Raw genomic sequence first — 19,975 nt, forward strand, 5'->3', positions numbered from 1 at the left:
CACCACAGCCGCTGTGTAAAGCAAGGATCACAACGTATGTTTTAGTTTCTTTTTATATTGATTGGTCTGGCACGTTTCTTGAACAGAATACATGAGCATATATTCCTCTGATTAACTAGAAAATGTGTAGACACTGCTTACTTTCTGGCCTAAATGTCAATATGAACAGTACATGTAGATGGAATGGGTGCATTCCAGTTTTAATAGTGCCGAACAGTACCTTTAAGTACTCGTTTCTTATCTCCTTTCTGAAATAAAATTTTAGAAACAGATCTCGAGAACCATGGTTACACTGTCAAACAAAATAAAAGTTCACAATACTAAGGAACTTAAAGTACTTTTATACATAGGAAAACAGCATCTTTTAATGTTTTATTGTTCACTTATGAAAATACATATATAATATATATTACAGGTACAGAAGAGTCCCACAGCTTGAGTCAGAGGAAAGCTAACAAAAAAGGCACACACAGGGGCAGGTCTTTTCATACTTTTTTCAGTTAAACCAACACTCGGCGCATGGCAAGTGACAAGGAAGGCAGCAAACTACAGAAAGCCTATGTGCATGACTCTGGAGAACTAAGTCAGAAGTAACTCAAGTCTGCCAAGAATGGAGATCATCTCGGGAGAAAATAGCATGTCTACTTGATAGGCCTGTCAGACCATCAGAGAATATCTTGAAATCTGGACAAAGACACCACAGCAAGGCGAAAGCCAATGCTTAATTTTCGACTAGTTTGTTCTTCTCCACCTTCTCTTTAATACCTGATGTCTTTGCTAATTGAAAGAAGCAAACAACAGGGCTGACTCTGGTCCTGCAGAATTTTGGTCAATGACATGATGCAAGTTTGAAACAGATTAAATATATATATATATTTTTTAAAAAGCTTGTAAACACTGCTGATGGTGGGAAAAGCATAAAAAGCACATTTGCTATTTTTCTCTTATAGAAAAACATACATGTATAGATCTTTGGCTTGCCACATGTGTTTCTCTCTCCTGACATTTACCCAAAATGGTAAAAATGGAGGCACAATTCATGAGATGATGGGATTACTCCTATCATACGCCAGCAGAGGAGCCTACTAGGACTTGGCACAGCCGGAGCAGCTGACAACCTTGGACGACGTGAGGTGAGGCTTCACAACATCCGGCTCAATGGATTCCATTAGGTCACACTCGTTTGCGAGTATGTGTTTCACCAGGCATCTAGAGGCTTCATCAATGTTGATGTTTTCCTAAGGGGAAAAAATAAAACAGTTTTCTAACTCAATATTTTAAAATAACGCTGGAGCAGAGACCTCTATGTGATGAAAGGGCGGTACTTTTGGCAATTCATTTAAAAATCCCTTCCTATACACTATCCATGCATCCTCTCCCTGTTCCCCTCACTCTCATTATTTCCTTCAAAAATGATACTTTTTGGTCCCTCACAGAAGTAAAAATATTTATTTTGTTTTGTCATATAGAAGAAATAGCGCTTGGAGGATTCATTTAGTAGGTTAAATTTAAATTAGAGGGCATTTAAAAAAAATTCACACACTATTGCACTATAGTGTAACACTGTAGAAGACACATATCTTCAATCTAAATTAGATTTATAATTGCCCTCTGCCACATACTACTTTTGTGACCTTGATATGAAATAGGAATTATAAGACACTTTGTAGTATTCATTAATGTTTTCACAAATATTTCTGGCTCTCTGCCCTCCACTCAAATCGGGGGGAGTGCACTGGTCTGACCTCTTTAAAGTTAGGCATGGGCATATTTTGTTGGTCAATGAAAGTGAGGAGAAGTGATGTGTGCCACTTTGGTATAGGAAGGTTAAGAGTCAGTTCTCAGTTTCCCGTATATTTTCTCTGTTTCTTCTCATGGAAGCACAGAGATGGAAATTCTCTTGGATAAGATCTATGAGTGAGAATGAAGTAGAGGCAAGTATCCCCAACAGCCCATGGTGATATGTGCAACATGAATGAGAATCATGACTTTCCTTAAGTCACTGATATTTGAGGTTTTTCATTACTGTGGCTATATCTAGACACTCCAGATGGGTGTCCCTTTTTGAAAGAAAAAGGGAAATAAGAAATATGAGTTTAGTTTCAGGAATGAAGCCAACTTTAATTTAAAGAAAATATAAACATTTGAATCTAAAATATGTATTCAATTACCATAGGTTAAATTATCCCTTTTTTCTAGTCAAAAACTGAGAAATACAGAATATATACTACCAATGTACTAAAAATATCTTTGCCCAGGTAAAAAGTGATTAAGTGAAGGTCTCCAATAAAGTTAAAGTTAAGTTAATTTTAGTCACAATTTGTAGAACTTTTCTATATGTGTTTTCTCAAATTTCATGTAAAGAGACTTTCTTCTTGTCAAATTGTTTTACTAAACGATCTTGTCCAATTTGAAGTAGATCTAATTCCCCTGATTTCTGTATGTATGTTAAGTTGTTGATGTATTTAAAAATCTTTGTATCAAGTCATATTACATGAAAAATGTAAGAGGTAGTCATGATTTCCAAATGGCATCCATAGCTAATGCCATTAGCTATAAATATTTTATTTTATTTATTTTTTGAGTTGGAGTCTCACTCTGTCACCCACACTGGAATGCAGTGGCCACTCCCGGCCACTGCAGCCAAGACCTGCTGGGCTCCGGTGATTCTTCCGCCTCAGCCTTCCAAGTAGCTGGAACTACAGGCGCGCGCTACCACGCCCAGCTAATTGTTTATTTATTGTAGAGATGTGGTCTCGCCAAGTTGCCCAGGCGGGTCTCGAACCCGCGGGCTCAGGCAATCCACTCACCTCAGCCTCCCAAAGGCGTGGGATTACAGGCTGAGCCACCGAGCCCGGCTAGCTATAAATATTTATGCACATGCTCCCCACTCTTCAGTCCTGACCCTGAGTTCACCAGCTATGAAAGCTTAAGGTAACATTGGAGTTCCAGACAATAGCCTGATAATTTATTACCCCTCTAAAAAGTCTCAGTGAAAATGCTTCTGAGGTTTATAAAATCCAAAACATAGGGTAGCAGTCTTGTTGCTTTATTGCTTATTTGTTATGTTATTGTTGCTATTGGTTTTTATACCAGACTAGTATTTACGTCTATGAGCCTCCCTTTCCTCAACTATAAAATCGTCTTGATGATAGCACTTACCTAATAACAATTTGCTTCTCTTGACAGAGTATATTCAGTAGATATTGGGGCTTTCACAATGCGAACTTGGGACTTTATATACAAAATTTTATTTAATCACGTTTAAAACCCTAGAAGTTGAGGATTACAGTAGTTTTTTGTCCTTTTGGGTTTTGTTGTTATTGTTGAGATAGGGCATGGCAGTGACATTTTTTCCTTCAGTTCACTTATCAGCCTTATTCTATAGAGGCCCAGTCCGTAGAGAACAGCAATACTTCTGTCCTATACCCTGCTGGGCGATTGCTGTGCCTTAAAATCACTGTCCATGCTTGGCATGCCTTCTGACACACTTCCTCTTCCTAGTGGCATGCCCAGGGGTCACACTTCAACTACCTGCTCCCAGGCAATCATCTGACCTAGGAAGGGCCTGGTTCTCTTGGACAGATCCAGCCCAAGATTTTGCTCCTGCATCCAGCAGCTTGCTTATATGACTTGCTTATGTGCCTACTCAATGGTCCTTCACTGTCTCGTATTCAGGAAGGTGGGGATGGGTAGCCTCACTTAGCCTTCCAGGCCTTGGTCTTATGGGCCAGCACATCTCAATAAAGAAGACCTCTATTCAAGTAGTTTTAAGGTACTTACCCCAGCAGTTAATAAGTCAATACTTGGATTCCCATTGGCTATTGTTTGTGTATTGGGGAAGGAGGCAACAAAATTCCACCCCAGATACCAAACGTGATATATCATATATGACTGCAGATAAGGACATGTAAGTATAGAGAGGTGAGGGTTAGAAGGCCAGAACTTATCCTTGGGTCTTTCTGACATTAAAGCCTGGCTTTTGCTGAGCTATATTCTTTTTCAAGAATGTTTTTAAGTACATTAAGAAGTAAAAGTTATTTCTTTCGTGTTAGATCTAGTAGGTACTAAGGAAATCTTATTTTCTCTTTCATATAATAAAAACTTCTAAATAAATCTTATTTTCTCTTTCATATAATAAAAAAATATTTATATGACAGAAAAATCAAGTTTTAAACATTAAAAAAGGTCCTCCTTTACACACATTGTAAGTTAGATTTGCCAGTAGTATTTTTTTAAACCTCCACTCATATATTAACATGCCAGTTAAATAGAGTTTTCTTTCACTAATGTACAAGTTGATAAAATCTACTAATAAGTGTCAAAGGCTAGTGTGGGCAAGTCAATGAAAATATATCACCATTATGAGAAAAATAACTAAAATCTAAGCCCAATTAGTGACAGCCTAGCAGAATTATTTTAGTAAAAAATAAGATGATGCTGGTGAAATTTTTGTGAAGTTTGACACACCAAGTTAAGGCTGGATGATGTCAGGCATAGGACGTAAGACCACGGAGGACAGGGTTCAAGACAAAGGAAATAGGCAGAACCAAAGAGTGGCAGTATCTGCTTTTAGACTGCATATATGAACAGAGTAACAGTTGGTAACTGAGTTACACTTATTCATCCAGTTAATATTTAGATTACCAGTAAAAACAAAGCATAAAAAACAAAAATGATAAAATAAGTCTTATTTCTGACTGAGCTTACACACTAGCAAGGTTTGTGTAAATAGCAAACACATAAAAAGACTGGAAAGGAAATACAGGGACCAGGTCATTGTAAAACCTTGAATACTAAGTTGGCCAAGTAGAGTCATTGAGGTGAATGTCAATAAACACAGTTCTATAAAAATCCACTAGTAGGCAGGACTATATAGACCCTTAGAGTTTTGTTTTAACAATTGATCTATCAGTAAGTATTTAGTGAATGCCTATCCTATAAATCAGGGTGCTGGTTAAAATGGCATACTTAGTTCAGATTAGAAATTTTAAAAGAAAGCAAGAGAGAAGAGCAAATGCTATTATTTACCACTATATTCACCACATGCATACTATAAAAAGGCAAGGGGTACAGACTTTAAGCACAGGCCTGGAGATAAACCCTCATCGTAGTTCCTTACTTTCTGGTTGTATGACCTTGTAAAAATTACTTTAACCACTCTGTGCCTCAGTTTTCTTATCTGTAAAAGGAAGATTAAAAAATTTACCTCACAGATTATTGTAAGTGAATACATCCTAACGCTTGGAACATGTGAACTACCTAGAATGGTGAAGGGCAGAGAGTACATATTCAAAAAATGTTTTTGATCCATTTGTAGTTCGTAAGAATGATGATTGGGTATTACACATGTGTGACATGTGCCACACTCAAACCTTGTTATGACACTGGCACATGATCCATCTGACAATGAAAGAAAAAATGTTATCTGTATATCTTCCTTATGCAATTTAATCATCTAAAGAACAAATAATGTGTGTCTACTATTTCGATTACTTCATTTTACAGCTGAGGAAACTAATAATGAGAAAGGGTAAGTGGCTGGCCTCAAGTCACACAGCAGTAAGTGCTGGGGCCAGTTGTGGACTCAGAGAGAAAAATGAATACTAATATCTACACAGCAGCGAGGTGCATAGTATTTAAAACACAAGCTTGAAGTCAGACGCTTATCTCAATTCCCCCAAAGTAAACATCCCAGGAACATCTTTTACAAGAAAGGAAGAGTAAATACTCTATAACTTCCAAGACACACACATTTGGCCTGGATCTGCAATTCATTTACATATCTGCAATAAGAAAATATGGTCTATTTTGCTGACTGCTTTAGGTTGATGCGTGCTCATCTTTGTGCCACTGCTCCCAATATTTTCATTGATATTGATAAGCAGCCCTGAGGAACAGGTTTCAAAATTTTTAAAGTAACATTTTAATAAAAACAAATGGTAGTAACTACCAGAACTAAATAGGTACTTTATTCATAAACGCATCCAGTCCTCACAGAAACCTATGATAGAGCTAATAGCCATATTTTTTAAAAGAAAGGAAGCAAGAAAAAACAAGGTTAAGTAACTTACTCTGAGCAGAACATGATCTTGGCTACTCTGTCATTTCAGGCAAGACGGGCACAATTCAAATTTCCATCCTGCTCCCGCACATTACATTACAATATCTCCCGGGATTAAAACAGATATCAACATAATTTTGTTTATAAATCAGTATTTCTCAATCCTGGCTGTATATTCATATCACTTGCAGAGCTAAAAAAATTATATTACCAGGGCCTTCCTTCCAGACATTGATCTAATTGGTCTCACATGGGGCCCCAATAAAGACATGTTTAAAAAGATTTTCCAATTATTTAAAATGCACAACCAATTTTGAGACACATTCATATAATTATTTGTATTTTTGAAAGCATTTTCTTTTTCATTCCAATTGTGGACGTTGTGGGAACATAATTTAATACAATGATTCTAAGTTGTGGTAATTATGATCTTTTGGGGGAGGAAGACATATAATTCTAACCATTGGACGTCGGGGGTACTTGTCAATTTTTAATTAGCTCGTCAGAACATCTGTCTGGTGGCAAATTATTTAATCTTTGACCTTCCCCCAGCACCAGACAGTGAAAAAAAAGTAAAATACTAGCAGAAAAGCTTCACATCTGCCTAGTTAGAAACTGGCAAAGAATTCATCCTCCCGTAATCTTTCCAAATGCATCAACCTCAAACAAAACACCAACTGTACTCAAGGCTCCAAGGTTAGTGCACTAAATTCCTCAGCCCTGTGAAATTTTAATTAGAGCAGATGGCCTGCTGGTTAATAACACCAATGTAAAAAGTATTACACAGAATGGGGGTTTAAATATCTTTTCTCAGAGAAGATTCAGCACTTACTTATTGAGCACTTAAGTGTGAAACATTCTGTTAGCTGCTTACCTTAGTTAATACCTAGCATGGGTGTTAGCGCAGTGGACACCTGCAGTTTTGTCTGCTAAGCACTTCTGTCCACCCCCATCCCTAATATCACTGATCTGCCCATTTCCTGCTTCCTTCCACTGCAATCGGGAGCTTCTGCTGGGGCTCCCCTAAATTGTGCCCTAGGTCTCAAACATTGTTCTCAGACTGTGGCATTTCACTTAATCTCCGCAATAATGCTGAGCTGGGAGCTACTGCCCTCCTTTCACAGATGAAGAGAGTAAATTTTAGCAAAACTGAAGGATGAACACACGTTCTCAGGGATAGTAAGGGTCAGAATCTGGCTTCAAACCCCTATCCTCAAAGCTCCTACATTTTCTTTTTCTTCTCCTCGCTGTTTTATTAGAGTGCACGGCCAGTATTTCACTAGTGTGCAAGCCAATGTCTATCTGGATCCAAAGTCCATGGTTTTACATTTTGCCATGCTATCTCCTTGAAGGAAAGGCTCACAGAGAGAGTGTGGTGCAGAGAAACCAAGTCTTAATGATGTCCTATTGTCGAAAAGTTACCAGGCTTTAGTCTAACAGGCACTGGGAAAGACAGATTGAGCCATGTCATCACTAATTTTAGCGTACGTCAGTCACTCATTGCCAACATGGAGAAATGGGGTAAACAGAGTTCACAAATAAAGTCAGCTCCAGAGATTTTGTCCCTCTGACAGTCTTTCCTTCATTCCCACTACAGCCTTGCCTCAGTCCTTAACCTTTATTCTTTAGATATCAGAGTCTATTTCAATCTTTCTTGCCTCTCTTTTGTGTAGTTCCAGAGCTGTTTCAGCCATGAAACACCCTCAAGCTCACAGAGAATCACTAAATACTAAAAAGGAAGGAAAATTAGGCATCTATAATTCAACCTGGTCTCTTTGACACATCAGGAAATTAAGGCAAAGAGAGGAAAAATGGCTTGCCTAGCATCACACAGGTTACCACATCTCACAGAGAAGATGCTAGAATTTACCTCACCCCTTAGTCTTGTTGCCTGAACATCTCCTTGTCTCTAGAAATAGTATCTCTTCTAAGAAGACTTCTCTCAGTACTGTGAAACATATTTTCAGTGTTCCCTGGCACTTTGTACCCACTTCCATTGATACAACTATATCCAAATTGCCTGTTGTCTATGTCCTTGAAGATGATTCTATCTTATATTTGTGTTCCAAGATCCCAGCACGGTACCTAGTCCATAAAGAGGTCTCTAAACAATTGCATTACCAAAGAAGCTGATACCTATGAATAACTTATTATAAGCCAGGTAACATATACGTATTTTACCTGTACTATGTTAATCCTCACAAAAACCCAGTGAGGAAACTGAGGTACATAGACGTTAAACAACCTTCCCAGGGTCACAAAGTCCACAACTCAAACTTCCAGCATGCAATTTTCCTGTTCTACTCAGCCATTCCTTATACAACCCCTGAAATGTTTAAGGCTGTCAAATGGCAGAACCAGACTAAAACCCGGCGCCCTTGATCTTAACCCATTCTTCTCCATTACTGTTCAAGGAAGAGGGAGGAAAGTCTCCTAAATGTTTAGCTACTGCTTTCTTTCTAAATCTCAGAAATTATGAATGAGCAGTCAGCAATGTGTTATGTTTAGCCTACAGTTATTAATTAATTATTTAATGATTTTTAATTTTAGATATCATTAAATGATGCAATGTGTACTCTCTAATTTACCACCAACCTTACTCATTTCTGTTAAATTCTTAGTGCCCAAAATTCTGAAGTTACCATTCCTGCTTCTTTTCTACCTGATCCTACAACCCTAGTACTAGGCAGACACAGTTCTCGAGTCTTTTCTATATTTTACCACTCCTGAGCTACCTTTACCAAATCCAATGTGTAATATGTGACCATTAATGATTACCAAAAATCAAAGCATGCATATATTTTGGCATCTTGTTTTCAATTTAGTTAAGTTTTCAGTTGCCCTCAATGTGAGTCTTCTACTGAAACATCACTAGAGCACCCAATAATTGGTCTTGAAAAGAGAACAATAAACATAAGCATAAAAACTATTATTTAGCCACACTTAAACCCCATTTAGGAAGAATAGCAGTCCTCAGTTAAAATACTCTCTTATTTATCTGCTTGAAAATATAAATAGCCCACCAGACACAAATTAATAGTGATAATTGTTAACACTCATTGAACACTTAATATCGAACACTTACTCAGGCACTGCACCATGTAGGCTACATGCAGCATTTCATTTAATGCTTAGCACATCCTGAAAGTTGTATATACTATGACCACTATTTTATTTTATTTCTCTCTCTTTCCTTTTAATTTTATATTCAAGAGGTACACCTGCGTATTCATTACATGGATTATATACTGGTGGGAATTGGGTTTCAGATAGCCCATTCCCCAGATAGTGAACATTGTGCCCTATATGTAGTTTCTGAACCATAATCACCCTTTCTCCTTTTCCTTTATTGGTGTCTCCAGAGTCTATTATTTCCACCTTTGTGACTATTAAGCTCCCACATATGAGTGAGAACATGTGGTGTTTGGTTTTCTGTTATCGAGTCAGATCACTTAGAATGATGATCTGCAGCTCCATCCATGTTGCTGCAAAGGACATGATTTCATCCTTTTGTATGGCTGCATAGTATTCCATGGTGTATATATACCACATTTCCATTATCCACTGGTTGGTCGATGGACATTTAGGTTAATTCCACATCTTTGCAACTATGAATTGTGCTGTGATGAACATGCGGGTACAGGTATCTTTTTTATGCAATGAACCGTGTTCCTTAGGTTATATATCTAGTAGTAAGATTGCTAGATCAAATGTTAGATCTACTTTTAGTTATTTGAGTAAGTTCCATACTGCTCTCCATAGAAGTTGTACTAATTTATATTTCCAACAACAGTGTATAAGCGTTCCCACTTCTGTACATCAATGCCAGCATCATGTAAAAAAAAATAATAATAATGACCATTTGACTGGTGTAAAGTGGTATGTCAATGTGGCTTTAATTTTCATTTCCCTGATTATGAGTGATGTTTAGAACTTTTTCATATGTTTGCTGGTCATTTGCATGTCTTCTTTTGAGAGATGTCTGATCATGTCATTTGCCCACTTTTCAATGGGGTTTTTTGCTTTTTTCTCACTAATTTGTTTGAATTCTTTGTAGATTCTGAATATTACTCCTTTGTCAGATGTACAGTTTGTGAGTATCTTCTCCCATTCTGTAAGTTGCCTATTTTATCTGTTGATTGTTTCTTTTGCTGTGCAGAAGCTTTTTAGTGTAAGTCCCACCTACTGATTTTTGTTTTAGTTTCATTTGCTTTTGGAATTTTAGCCTAGGCTGATGTCCATAGAGCTTTTTCTAGGTTTTCTCCTAGGAATTTTATGGTTGCAGGTCTGATGTTTAAGTTTTGAATCCATCTTGAGTTAATTTTTGTATTTGAAGAGAGATAGTAATCAAGTTCCTTTTTTCTGCGTACTGCTATCCAATTTTCCAAGCTTGGGAAAATTGTTGTTATCTAGTTTGTTGAATAGGGTTTTTTTTTTCCTATTCTTTTTTTTTTCTTTTTAACCAGTGTATATTTTTGTCTGTTTTGTCAAAGATCAGTTGGTCGTAGGTATTTAGGTTTATTACTGGATTCTCTAGTCTGTTCCATTGGTCCATGTGTCTGCTCTTGGGCCATGCTGTTTTGATAACTACAACCTTGTAATATAATTTGAAGTCAGGTATTGTGATGTCTCCAGCTTTGTTCTTTTGGCTTAGGATGGCTTTGACTATTCTGGCTCTTTTTTGTTTGCATATGAATTTCAGGATTTCTTTTTTTTTTTTTTTTCAAATTCTGTGAAAAATGACATTGGAAGTTTGATAGGGTTTGCACTTAATCTATATAGTACTTTGGGTAATATGGTCATTTTAATAATGTTGAGTCTTATTATCCATGAACTTGCAATGTTTCTCCATTTGTTTGTGTCCTCTGCAATTTCTTTCATCAGAGGTTTGTTGTTCTCTTTGTAGAGATTGTTTGCCTCCTTGGTTATATATATCCTAGATATTTTGACTTTTTGGTTACTATTGCAAATGGAATCGAATTATTGATTTGATTCTCAGCTTGGTTGCTATTAGTGTATAGCAATGCTACTGATTCATGTGTGGTGATTTTGTATCCTGAAACTTTACCAAATTCATTTGTCAAGTCAAGGAATCTTTTTGAGTAGTCTTTAGGGTACTTATGGTATAAGATAATCTCATCAACATACAGAGATAGCTTGATTTCCTCTTTTCAAATTTGGATACCCATTATTTCTTTGCCTTGCCTGATTGCTCTGGCTAGGACTTCCTGGACTATGCTGAATAGTAGGGTTTTGTGAAATGGGCATCCTTGCCTTGTTCCAGTTCTGAGAATGTGTTCAATTTTTCTCTGTCCAAGATGACATTGGATGTGGATTTCTTGTATATAGTTTTTATTATTTCTGAGGAATGATCCCTCTATGCCTATCTTGCTAAGGGCTTTTATCATAAAGGGATGCTGGATTTTACCAAATGCTTTCCCTGTGTCTATTGAATGATCACATGATTTTTGTTTTTTAATTGTTTATGTAGTGGATCATGTTTATCAACTTGCATATGTTGAACTACCCTTGCATCCCAGGGATACAACCCACTTGGTCATAGTAAACCCATAGCACATGGTATATTTTTCATGTACTATTGAATTCAGTCTGCTAATATTTTCTTGAGGATTTTTTGCATCTATGTTCATACGGAATATTGGTCTGTAGTTTTCCTTTTTTGTTGTGTCTTTTCCTGCTTTAGGTACCAAAGTGATATCAAAATGAGCTAAACCAGTTAATAAAATCAAATTGCTAGCAAAATAATAATATTAACCAGTTTACTCCATTTTGTTTAAAACTTTCATCTTAGTTACCTGCCTGACCTAAGAATTAATTCCTATGTGTGATTACAGTAGCGTTCCCATGACCAAAGACCCCAAACTTTGTCTCCTTTGGGCAGGTTATGCTGTTCGTTGCCTGCTGACCGTTACAGAACTCCTTCACCATAAGTTCCATGTGATTGTATGTTTTGTTAACTGAAATCAAATGTGACATTTTCATAGTTTGTTCTTATATTCTGTTAATGACCTAACCAAGGTAACGCCATTGTATAATGATTTTTCTTCTTTGTCTCTATGTAACTACCTTAAACTATATCTTAATGGCAGAACTCCAGGGACTTTCTGGACACTGGCTATACCTAGGACATGAAATTAATCAAAAAGTTCCCTAACCTTCAAAAGTTTCCATTTTGGTTGCCAAGTTGTTAGTTTATAGTTGCTATGGTCACTAAGTTGCTATGTAGCCAATACTGCAAAGTTTACCTATAAAAACTTGTCACAAACAATACCAATTTGTCAAGAGTTTTTCTGGCATTTGCCTACTCTTGACCCACGTGTTAATAAAAGACTCTAATTAATTAAACTCAGTTTACAGGCGTGACTTCTTCTCGTTTACTCGGTCATAAAAATATTGGCCTCATAAAATGAGTTACGAAGGATTCCCTCATATTCAATCTTATAGAATAGTTTCAGTAAAATTGGTATCAGTTCTTCTTTGAAGGTCTGGTAGAATTTAGCTGTGGTTCATCAGGTTCTGAGCTTTTTGGTGGTTACTGGGAGACTTCTAATTACTGTTTCAATCTTGTTACTCATTATTAGTCTGTTCAGGGTTTCTATTTCTTCCTGAGTCAACAGTGGGGAAATGCATATTTCCAAGAATTTATCCATATCCTATAGATTGTCTAGTTTGTGTGCATAGAGGTGCCCAAAATAGTCTTGAATGATCTTTAAATTTCTGTTGTAATGTCTCCTTTTTATTTCTGATTGAGTTAATTAAGTCCTCTCTCTTCATTTCTTGATTAATCTAGCTAAGGTCTATCTATATTATTTATCTTTTAAAGAATCAACGTTTTATTTCACTGAGCCTCTGTATTTTTTTTTAACTTTCAATTTCATTTAGTTCTGTTCCGATCTTTGTTATGTTTTTTCTTCTGCTAGCTTTGGGTTTGATTTCTTCATATTTTTCTAATTCCTTGAGTTGTGATGTTAATTTGTCAATATGTGATTTTAAAAGTCTTATTAATGTAAGCCTTAAACACTATAAATTTTCTCTGAACACAATTTTGGTTGTGTCCCAGAGGTTTTGATAACTTATTTCCTTGTAGTCATTTGCTTCAAGGAATTTTTAAAATTTTCATCTTGATTTTATTATTGACCAAGGATCATTTGGGAGCAAAATATTTAATTTCTATATCTTTGTTTGATTTCACAAGTTCTTCTTGTAATTAATTTTTAATTTTATTCCACTGTGATTTGAGATGGTGCTTAATATGATTTTGATTTTTTGGATTTATTGAGATTTGGTTTGTGGACTATTATATGGTCTATCTTGGAGAATCCTCCATATACTGATGAGAAAATGTAAACTCTGTAATTTTGAGATAGAATGTTCTGTAGATGTCAGTTAGTTCCATTTTCTCTAGAGTCCTGTTTAACTCCTATGATTCTTTGTTGACTTTCCATCTTGATTATCTGTTTATTGCTGTTAATGGAGTATTGAAATCTTCCCTATTATTGTATCCCAGTATATTTCTTTATTTTAGGTCTAATAAAAATTGTTTAATAAAGTTGAGGGCTCTGGTGTTAGGTGAATTTATATTTTAAAATCTATGACTTCTCATTGAACTGCTCCCTTTATCATTATATAATAACTATCATTGTCCTTTTTTTTTTTTGCTGTTGTTAATTTAAAATCTGTTTTTTTCAGATATGAGAATGGCTTGATTTTGGCTTTCATTCGCATGGAATATTTTTCACCACTCCTTTAATTTGAGTCTATAGAAGTCTTTTTGAGTTAAATCAAACTCTTGAAGTCAGCAGACACTCGATTTTTTTTTTTAATCCATCCTGCCTGTCTAAATCTTTTTAGTGGGCCATTAAGACCATTTATGTTGAGAGTTAATAATGATATGCAATGCATTCTATTCCTCATACTGGTTGTTATCTGCTTGCTTTGTTATATCTATTGTGTTAGTGCTTCATTAAGCCTGTGAACTTTAAGATTTTTAGAATTTTTCTACTGGTGTATTTCAAACTTTTGTTTCAGTATTTAGAACTCCTTTGAGCATTTCTTGTAAAGGTGGTCAAGGGATGACAAATTATCTTAGTGTCTGTGAAAGATTTCATTTCTCCTTCATTTATGAAACTTAGTTTTGTAGGATACAAAATCCTTGGCTGACAGTCATTCTATTTGAGGAGATTGAAGTTGTGTCCCCAATCCCTTCTGGCTTGTAGGGTTTCTTCTGAGAGGCCTGTTGTTAGTCTGATAGATTTTCCTTAGTAAGTTATTTGATGCTTTTTCTCACTATTCTTAAAATTCTTTCCTTCACATGACTTTGCATAGCTGGATTACTATATGGCTTGTGGATGGTCTTTTTGCAATTAATATTCTGGGAATTTTGGGGGCTTTTTGTATATGGATGTTTAGATCACTGGCAATGCCAGATAAATTTTCCTTCATGATTCCCTCAAATAGCTTTTCCAAACCTGTTGCTTTCTCTTCTTCCTCAGGAATATCTTTAATTCTCAGGTTTAGATGTTTTATGGAATTTCACATTTCTTAGAGACTTTGTTCTATTCTCTTGATTCTTTTTTCTTTATAGTTGTCTGATTTGGGTCAATTCAAAAGCCTTGTCTTCAAGTTCTGAGATCCTTCCTTCTGCCTGTTCTAGTCTACTTTTAAAACTTTCCACTGCATTTTATACTTCTCTAAATGCTTCTTTCAATTAAAGAATTTCTGGAATTTTTTTAAGGTGTCTGTGTCTTTGGAGAATTCTTCTTTTTTTAATTTTTTTTAAAATTGTTTTAAAGATGTGGAGTACAATTCAAGATTAGGTAGATAAATGGTCATTATACAGGTAAAGTTTGGGCCTCCCTTTGGTCCCCACCTTGCTTGATTTGAGATCAGGTGTCCTTATTGATGTTATGTGCCCCCCCTCCCCCGGCAGTGTCCTACTACTGTCAATTCTTTTCTTATATTTTATAATCAATGTCAGGTTTCACTTATAAGTGAGAACATATGTTACTCAGTTCTTTGTTTCTGTGATAGATCGCTGAGCAGTATAGACTCTAAAGTCTTTGAGGAATTTTTCATCCATGTCCTAAATAGTTTTTTTTTTAAATTTCTTTATATTAGCTTTTAATTTTCTCTGAAGTTCATTTGCCAGTTTTATCACCATCTTTTTGAATTCTATGTCTGGAATTTCAAAATTTCATTTTGGTTAAGGTTCACTGAAGAGTTAGTGTGATCTTCAGGAGCATTGAAGAATTCTTTTTCATATTTTCAGCATTATTTTTCTGTTTCCTTCTCATTTGGGTACATAATTTATTCTTGTTTGAGGTTGGCAGGTGGCTGACATAAGCACTGTAGGGTTCTTTGGGTTATTTATACCCTTGGTGTGGTGAGTTTCTCAGTTGCCAAATGTGGCAGCCCTATGCTGTGTACCTGCTATGGCCAGAGTTGCTTGAAAAGTGTTGTTAGCTGGCATTTGGGATCAGGCCTTCCCCAAAGCAGAGATAGTATATCTGATATTTTGTGCTGTCCTGTCGGCCTCTGTCCAGGAGGTGGCACTTGTGGGAGAAACTCTGGCTATAACATTTCTCCTTGGTGAGTATTGCTCCAAGGAAATGCCCAGCCAGCCTAGATCAAGGGTGGCTCTGGTGATTTCCCCAGTTTTCTGTCTGTTTTTAGCCAATAAGGACAGTGCAGAGAAAGGGGCTAAGCACCCCATATATGTGCTCTTTTAGCTGCTCCAGTGGGGATTAGGAAAAAGTTCAAGGCTACTGGAGAAATGCTATTATGCAGAGCAGGCACAGAAGAGTTCACAAGGGGAGTGAGAGGTTGCTATGGTAATGCATCCCACCAGGCTCCCACCTTGGCCTCAGGCAATCTACAATCTGAATGTCAAGGTGCAGTGGGCCTCAGGGCCTCAGATGTTCTCAGGCAACCTGCTCAGCCAGAAACTGTTTGCTCTTGGGGCTTGTTCCCTCCCAAGGTGTCTGGAAAGCAACTGCTCAACCCTGCAACGGTTGAGTTCCTGTAAAATGGCAGCTGACACTGTTCAAGGCTTTGTTTTCCAGCACTACTCTACAGCAGAGCACTGCTGTGTGGTAGGCAGTTTACCACGAGGGACTGGGGTCCCACAAAGTTCAGGGAGCCCTCCAAGTTCATGGCAAGGAGCACAGAACTCCTGAATTCCCCTCACTCACCTTCTCTACTGTGTCCAGAGGCTGTGGTGGACTATGTTGGGGAAGGCAACATGTTGGTCCAGCCAGTTCCAGCCCAGGTCAGTGGATGTTTTTCTTCTTCTTTGCTCTAAGTGGTTATTATCACTCTTTTGAAGACTCATGGGTTGTGTGGCTGGATCCATTCCTCTCTGGGTGCTGAGGAAACTCTCTTTATCTTGGTTTACTCTGTAGAAGAAACTCACTCTAGCTGCCTCGTGTCAGTCATCTTAATCCTCTGAACCCTATTTTATAGATGAGGAGAGCAAAACATATATAGGATAAACTACTAAGCCACAGATTTTCCAGGCTTATTCAATATAACTTAAAATGATCTTTATTGAGTTCTAACTATGGACAGATATACTTGTTTTAAAATTTTTTAGTCATAATTAAACATTTTTATTTTGACATCTCTGTGTGTCAAGATAAGAACTGAGACTGGAAAGTCATTGTCCCAGGACACAGCAGCAAGTCATAGAAAGATAAAGAGCTTTGGAGATAAACTTGAAAACTTTATTTTGCCACTCACTATTGGACCAAGAACAAGTCAAAAGCCTGAGCCTCTCCTCAACTTTAAAATGAGGAAAGTCATAACCGTATTTCATAAGCTTTTTGTTATTTACATGACATATGCAGTGAAGCATCTAGATGTTACATGGTAGGTCTTCCAGTGAATGCAAGCTGCCTTCTCATGCCTTCTTCTTATTCTTCATTCAGGTCATTCTTCAGTGATTGCCTCCCATGGGAAGTCTCCCCTCACTTCCTCAGGCTGGAGCAGATACCCTTCTATTCTGGAACTTATCACTGACCAAGAAGTAATTGTGTGTTTGTGTGTGTCTCCCACTGGACCGGGAGCTCCTGGGAGCTTAATTGCTCTATTCAGATGTCTAGCACAGTGCTTACAGAAAATAGGCACCCAGAAGATATTATAAGTAAATGAGTAAAGGAATGAACAGCAATCTCCCAGGAGAGGGACAAGTTCAGATTTCAACCTGAAAATAATTTTAGATGTGGGTAATTTCTGCAGAAAGTAAAAAAGAAAACATGTTCACAACCAGATGTACTTCACAAGTCAGACTGCCTGTTCTTATTTCATTTTCCAGTTACTATTTGACATTATAAGGATCTCATCCTCAATTATGAGGATCTTTTTAGGTATAATGAAAGACTGACTGAACTCATTTATAAAAATTGAGCAGATTTAGGCTGGAGTCCTGACTTTGCTCCTTTAAAAATAATTATTTATACCCTGTTGTTCCAAAAACTATTTAAGGTGATTTCTACTATTTAATAACTAGAAATACTTAGGCAACATTTAATTTTCTTCTATTATGCCTTACCCAGAAGGTAGAAAATAATAATACCCAACTGACAGAATTATGAGGATCAGAAATATTTTATTTGAGGCAAAAGATAAGCAATAACTACATACCTATTTTATGACTACATGTTACATAAAAGTATTTTAATATCATATTTCTCTCTTAAGAACATTTATGAAACTGAATAAATGGCCAATTATATCTTAATAACTTCCTTTCAGGTCTCTGGTTTATTTTTTCCTTATATGTGACCCTTGTGCTCAGCCCTCAACTAACTATTCAGCAAAGAGTTTGAAGTTCCTGCTTTTCCAGAGAGCATAAACGAAACTATTTCTACCACCATTGTTAGAATAATGTTAGCTTGTGTAGAAACACATAGGAACAAGAATTATGTGTACAAATGCATGTACTGATAAAGCTATCAATATCTTTTAATCACTTTTTAAAAATCACCTTTTTATATTTGGAATGTCAATGATACTAGCTAAATACCAGAATGCTGACTTCAACCCTGAAATGTAAATTTACCCCACCCTAGCAAATCCCTGATGTCTAACTCCTAAATTCCACAGTCATATAACAACTCATTCTTAGCCTGGGCTGTCTCCCTGGGGCACCACTTGTGTTATATAATTTTCTTCTTTCTGATATGCAATAAAATATTCTTTCTTGATTCCACAAACTTGTAACAGGACAAAAAAGAGGAGATACATCAATTTGAAGTTCTTATTATGTACTACTTAAAGTATAATGTAACTAAATAAAATAATTTATTATTCAGCAAATAATCATTGAGCACTTTCCACGGACCAGGTCCTGTTCACCAAAGGCTTTATCCTCTATGCTTTAATATGTGATGAAGTTAGAGGTCATGTGACCATCTTATTAGTGCAGGAGTCTTCTGCTTCTGCTTAGAGATGATGATGGGTATGATATGGTGTCTTCTCAGTCACTGTAGCATTTTACTCTAGCTCACGCCCTCTGTAGTTTCTTCCCTGGTCATATGCCTCCCATTTCTTCTCATCGCAATCATCTACCATAGTGCTACCACACTGTCTCCTGACTACTCTAATTAAAGTATAGTTACATTCATATCTTATTCCTGGCTCGAAAATTCTTTGTTGACTTGCATTGCCTACTCAAAATACATTCAGACCACTAAACTGTAGACTAACCGACATGACCATAACTTAACTCTCCAGCTTCATCTCCACTGACTTCCCTTACTTAAATTAACTAAGATCAAAATGAACTAGACCCTAGGCCCTTCTTTCACTGTGCTCTTGGCTTGAGTAAGTCTTAACTCCCATCTCTATCTGTAGTCCCCCGTCCATCCAGAACAAATGTAACTCATTTGGAAGTATTTAGCTGCTGTCATCTGATTCACAAGAATTTCATTTTATTTGAAATTGTGTATGAAATTCAGGTATACTCTCTCGCTTTAGAATGTTCTGGTACCTTAATTTTTTATTATTTATGCCTACTTATTTAATATTAAGGAGAAAGATACAGTAGAAAGACTCATAACTCTCCCAGCTCTGTCAATTGCTACCTGTGTAGCTTCAGTGAAGTCACATAATCTTTCTCTGAGCATCAGTTTCCATACCTATAATCTATGATAAAAAGTAATGTTAACAAGGCTATTGAGGATGTATATAAAGTGAGATGAGATATGTGAAAGAATTCAGTAATAGTGCTGGTCTAAAACAGGCCCTGAAAATAAAACACTTGGGAAACAACACAACATTGTGTGAATATTATTATTAAGTCATATATGAGAATGTTTAGAAGGGGAAACATACTTCTTCATTAAAGACAGATATCTCAAAGTAGGTTCTGAGTTACATAGGGTGATATTACAAAGTGTATCTCATGTTAAATAATTTTAGGAAGTATTAAGTTAAAAATAAACAAATGTCTTAATCACAGGATTTCTCAGTCTTAGAAGTTCACAGGATGTGGCATGTAGTTAGACTTTTTGCATTAAATTTAAAAGTGGTTTCGTATCCTTGATTGGAGGACACGAAGGGACTCAAAGCAACTCAACAAAACTGGGAGCACAGGCGAAATGTTTGCACCAAAAATGGGTGAATCAGAGAAAGACAAGTTCTGGTTGGTACGGGAGAGTCAGAGTGAGGCAGACCCCCTCCCATCTTAAAGCAGGGAAGGAGTGTTCAGTAGTCATAAACATATGTGACCACAGAACTCTCTTTGAATGCAGTATCTCCCAGGACTAGTGTTCTTCTTTACACTATTTGACAACTACGGATCTGGAGTAATGGTGGTACATGGGGGAATGGTTTAGAGTGGAGAGGTGGGCGGATACAGACACTTATTAACTGACTTTGTATTACCCTTGT

The 19,975-nt window shown here is 36.6% G+C and overlaps 1 protein-coding gene across 1 annotated transcript in view; it reads right to left on the minus strand.

The window, feature by feature from the left end:
* Positions 1-346: 346 nt before the first annotated feature.
* The window catches only part of RAB38 (RAB38, member RAS oncogene family), a 65,416-nt gene continuing 45,787 nt past the window's right edge, over positions 347-19,975 (minus strand). The window contains exon 3 of the mRNA XM_008071633.1: positions 347-1,238. Coding sequence (XP_008069824.1) covers positions 1,086-1,238 — 153 coding nt within the window. The 3' untranslated portion in view covers positions 347-1,085. The remainder of the gene's footprint in view (positions 1,239-19,975) is intronic.

This window comes from Carlito syrichta, unplaced genomic scaffold (assembly GCF_000164805.1).
Source record: "Carlito syrichta isolate Samal-C Ts95f unplaced genomic scaffold, Tarsius_syrichta-2.0.1 Scaffold113530, whole genome shotgun sequence".
NCBI lineage: Eukaryota > Metazoa > Chordata > Mammalia > Primates > Tarsiidae > Carlito > Carlito syrichta.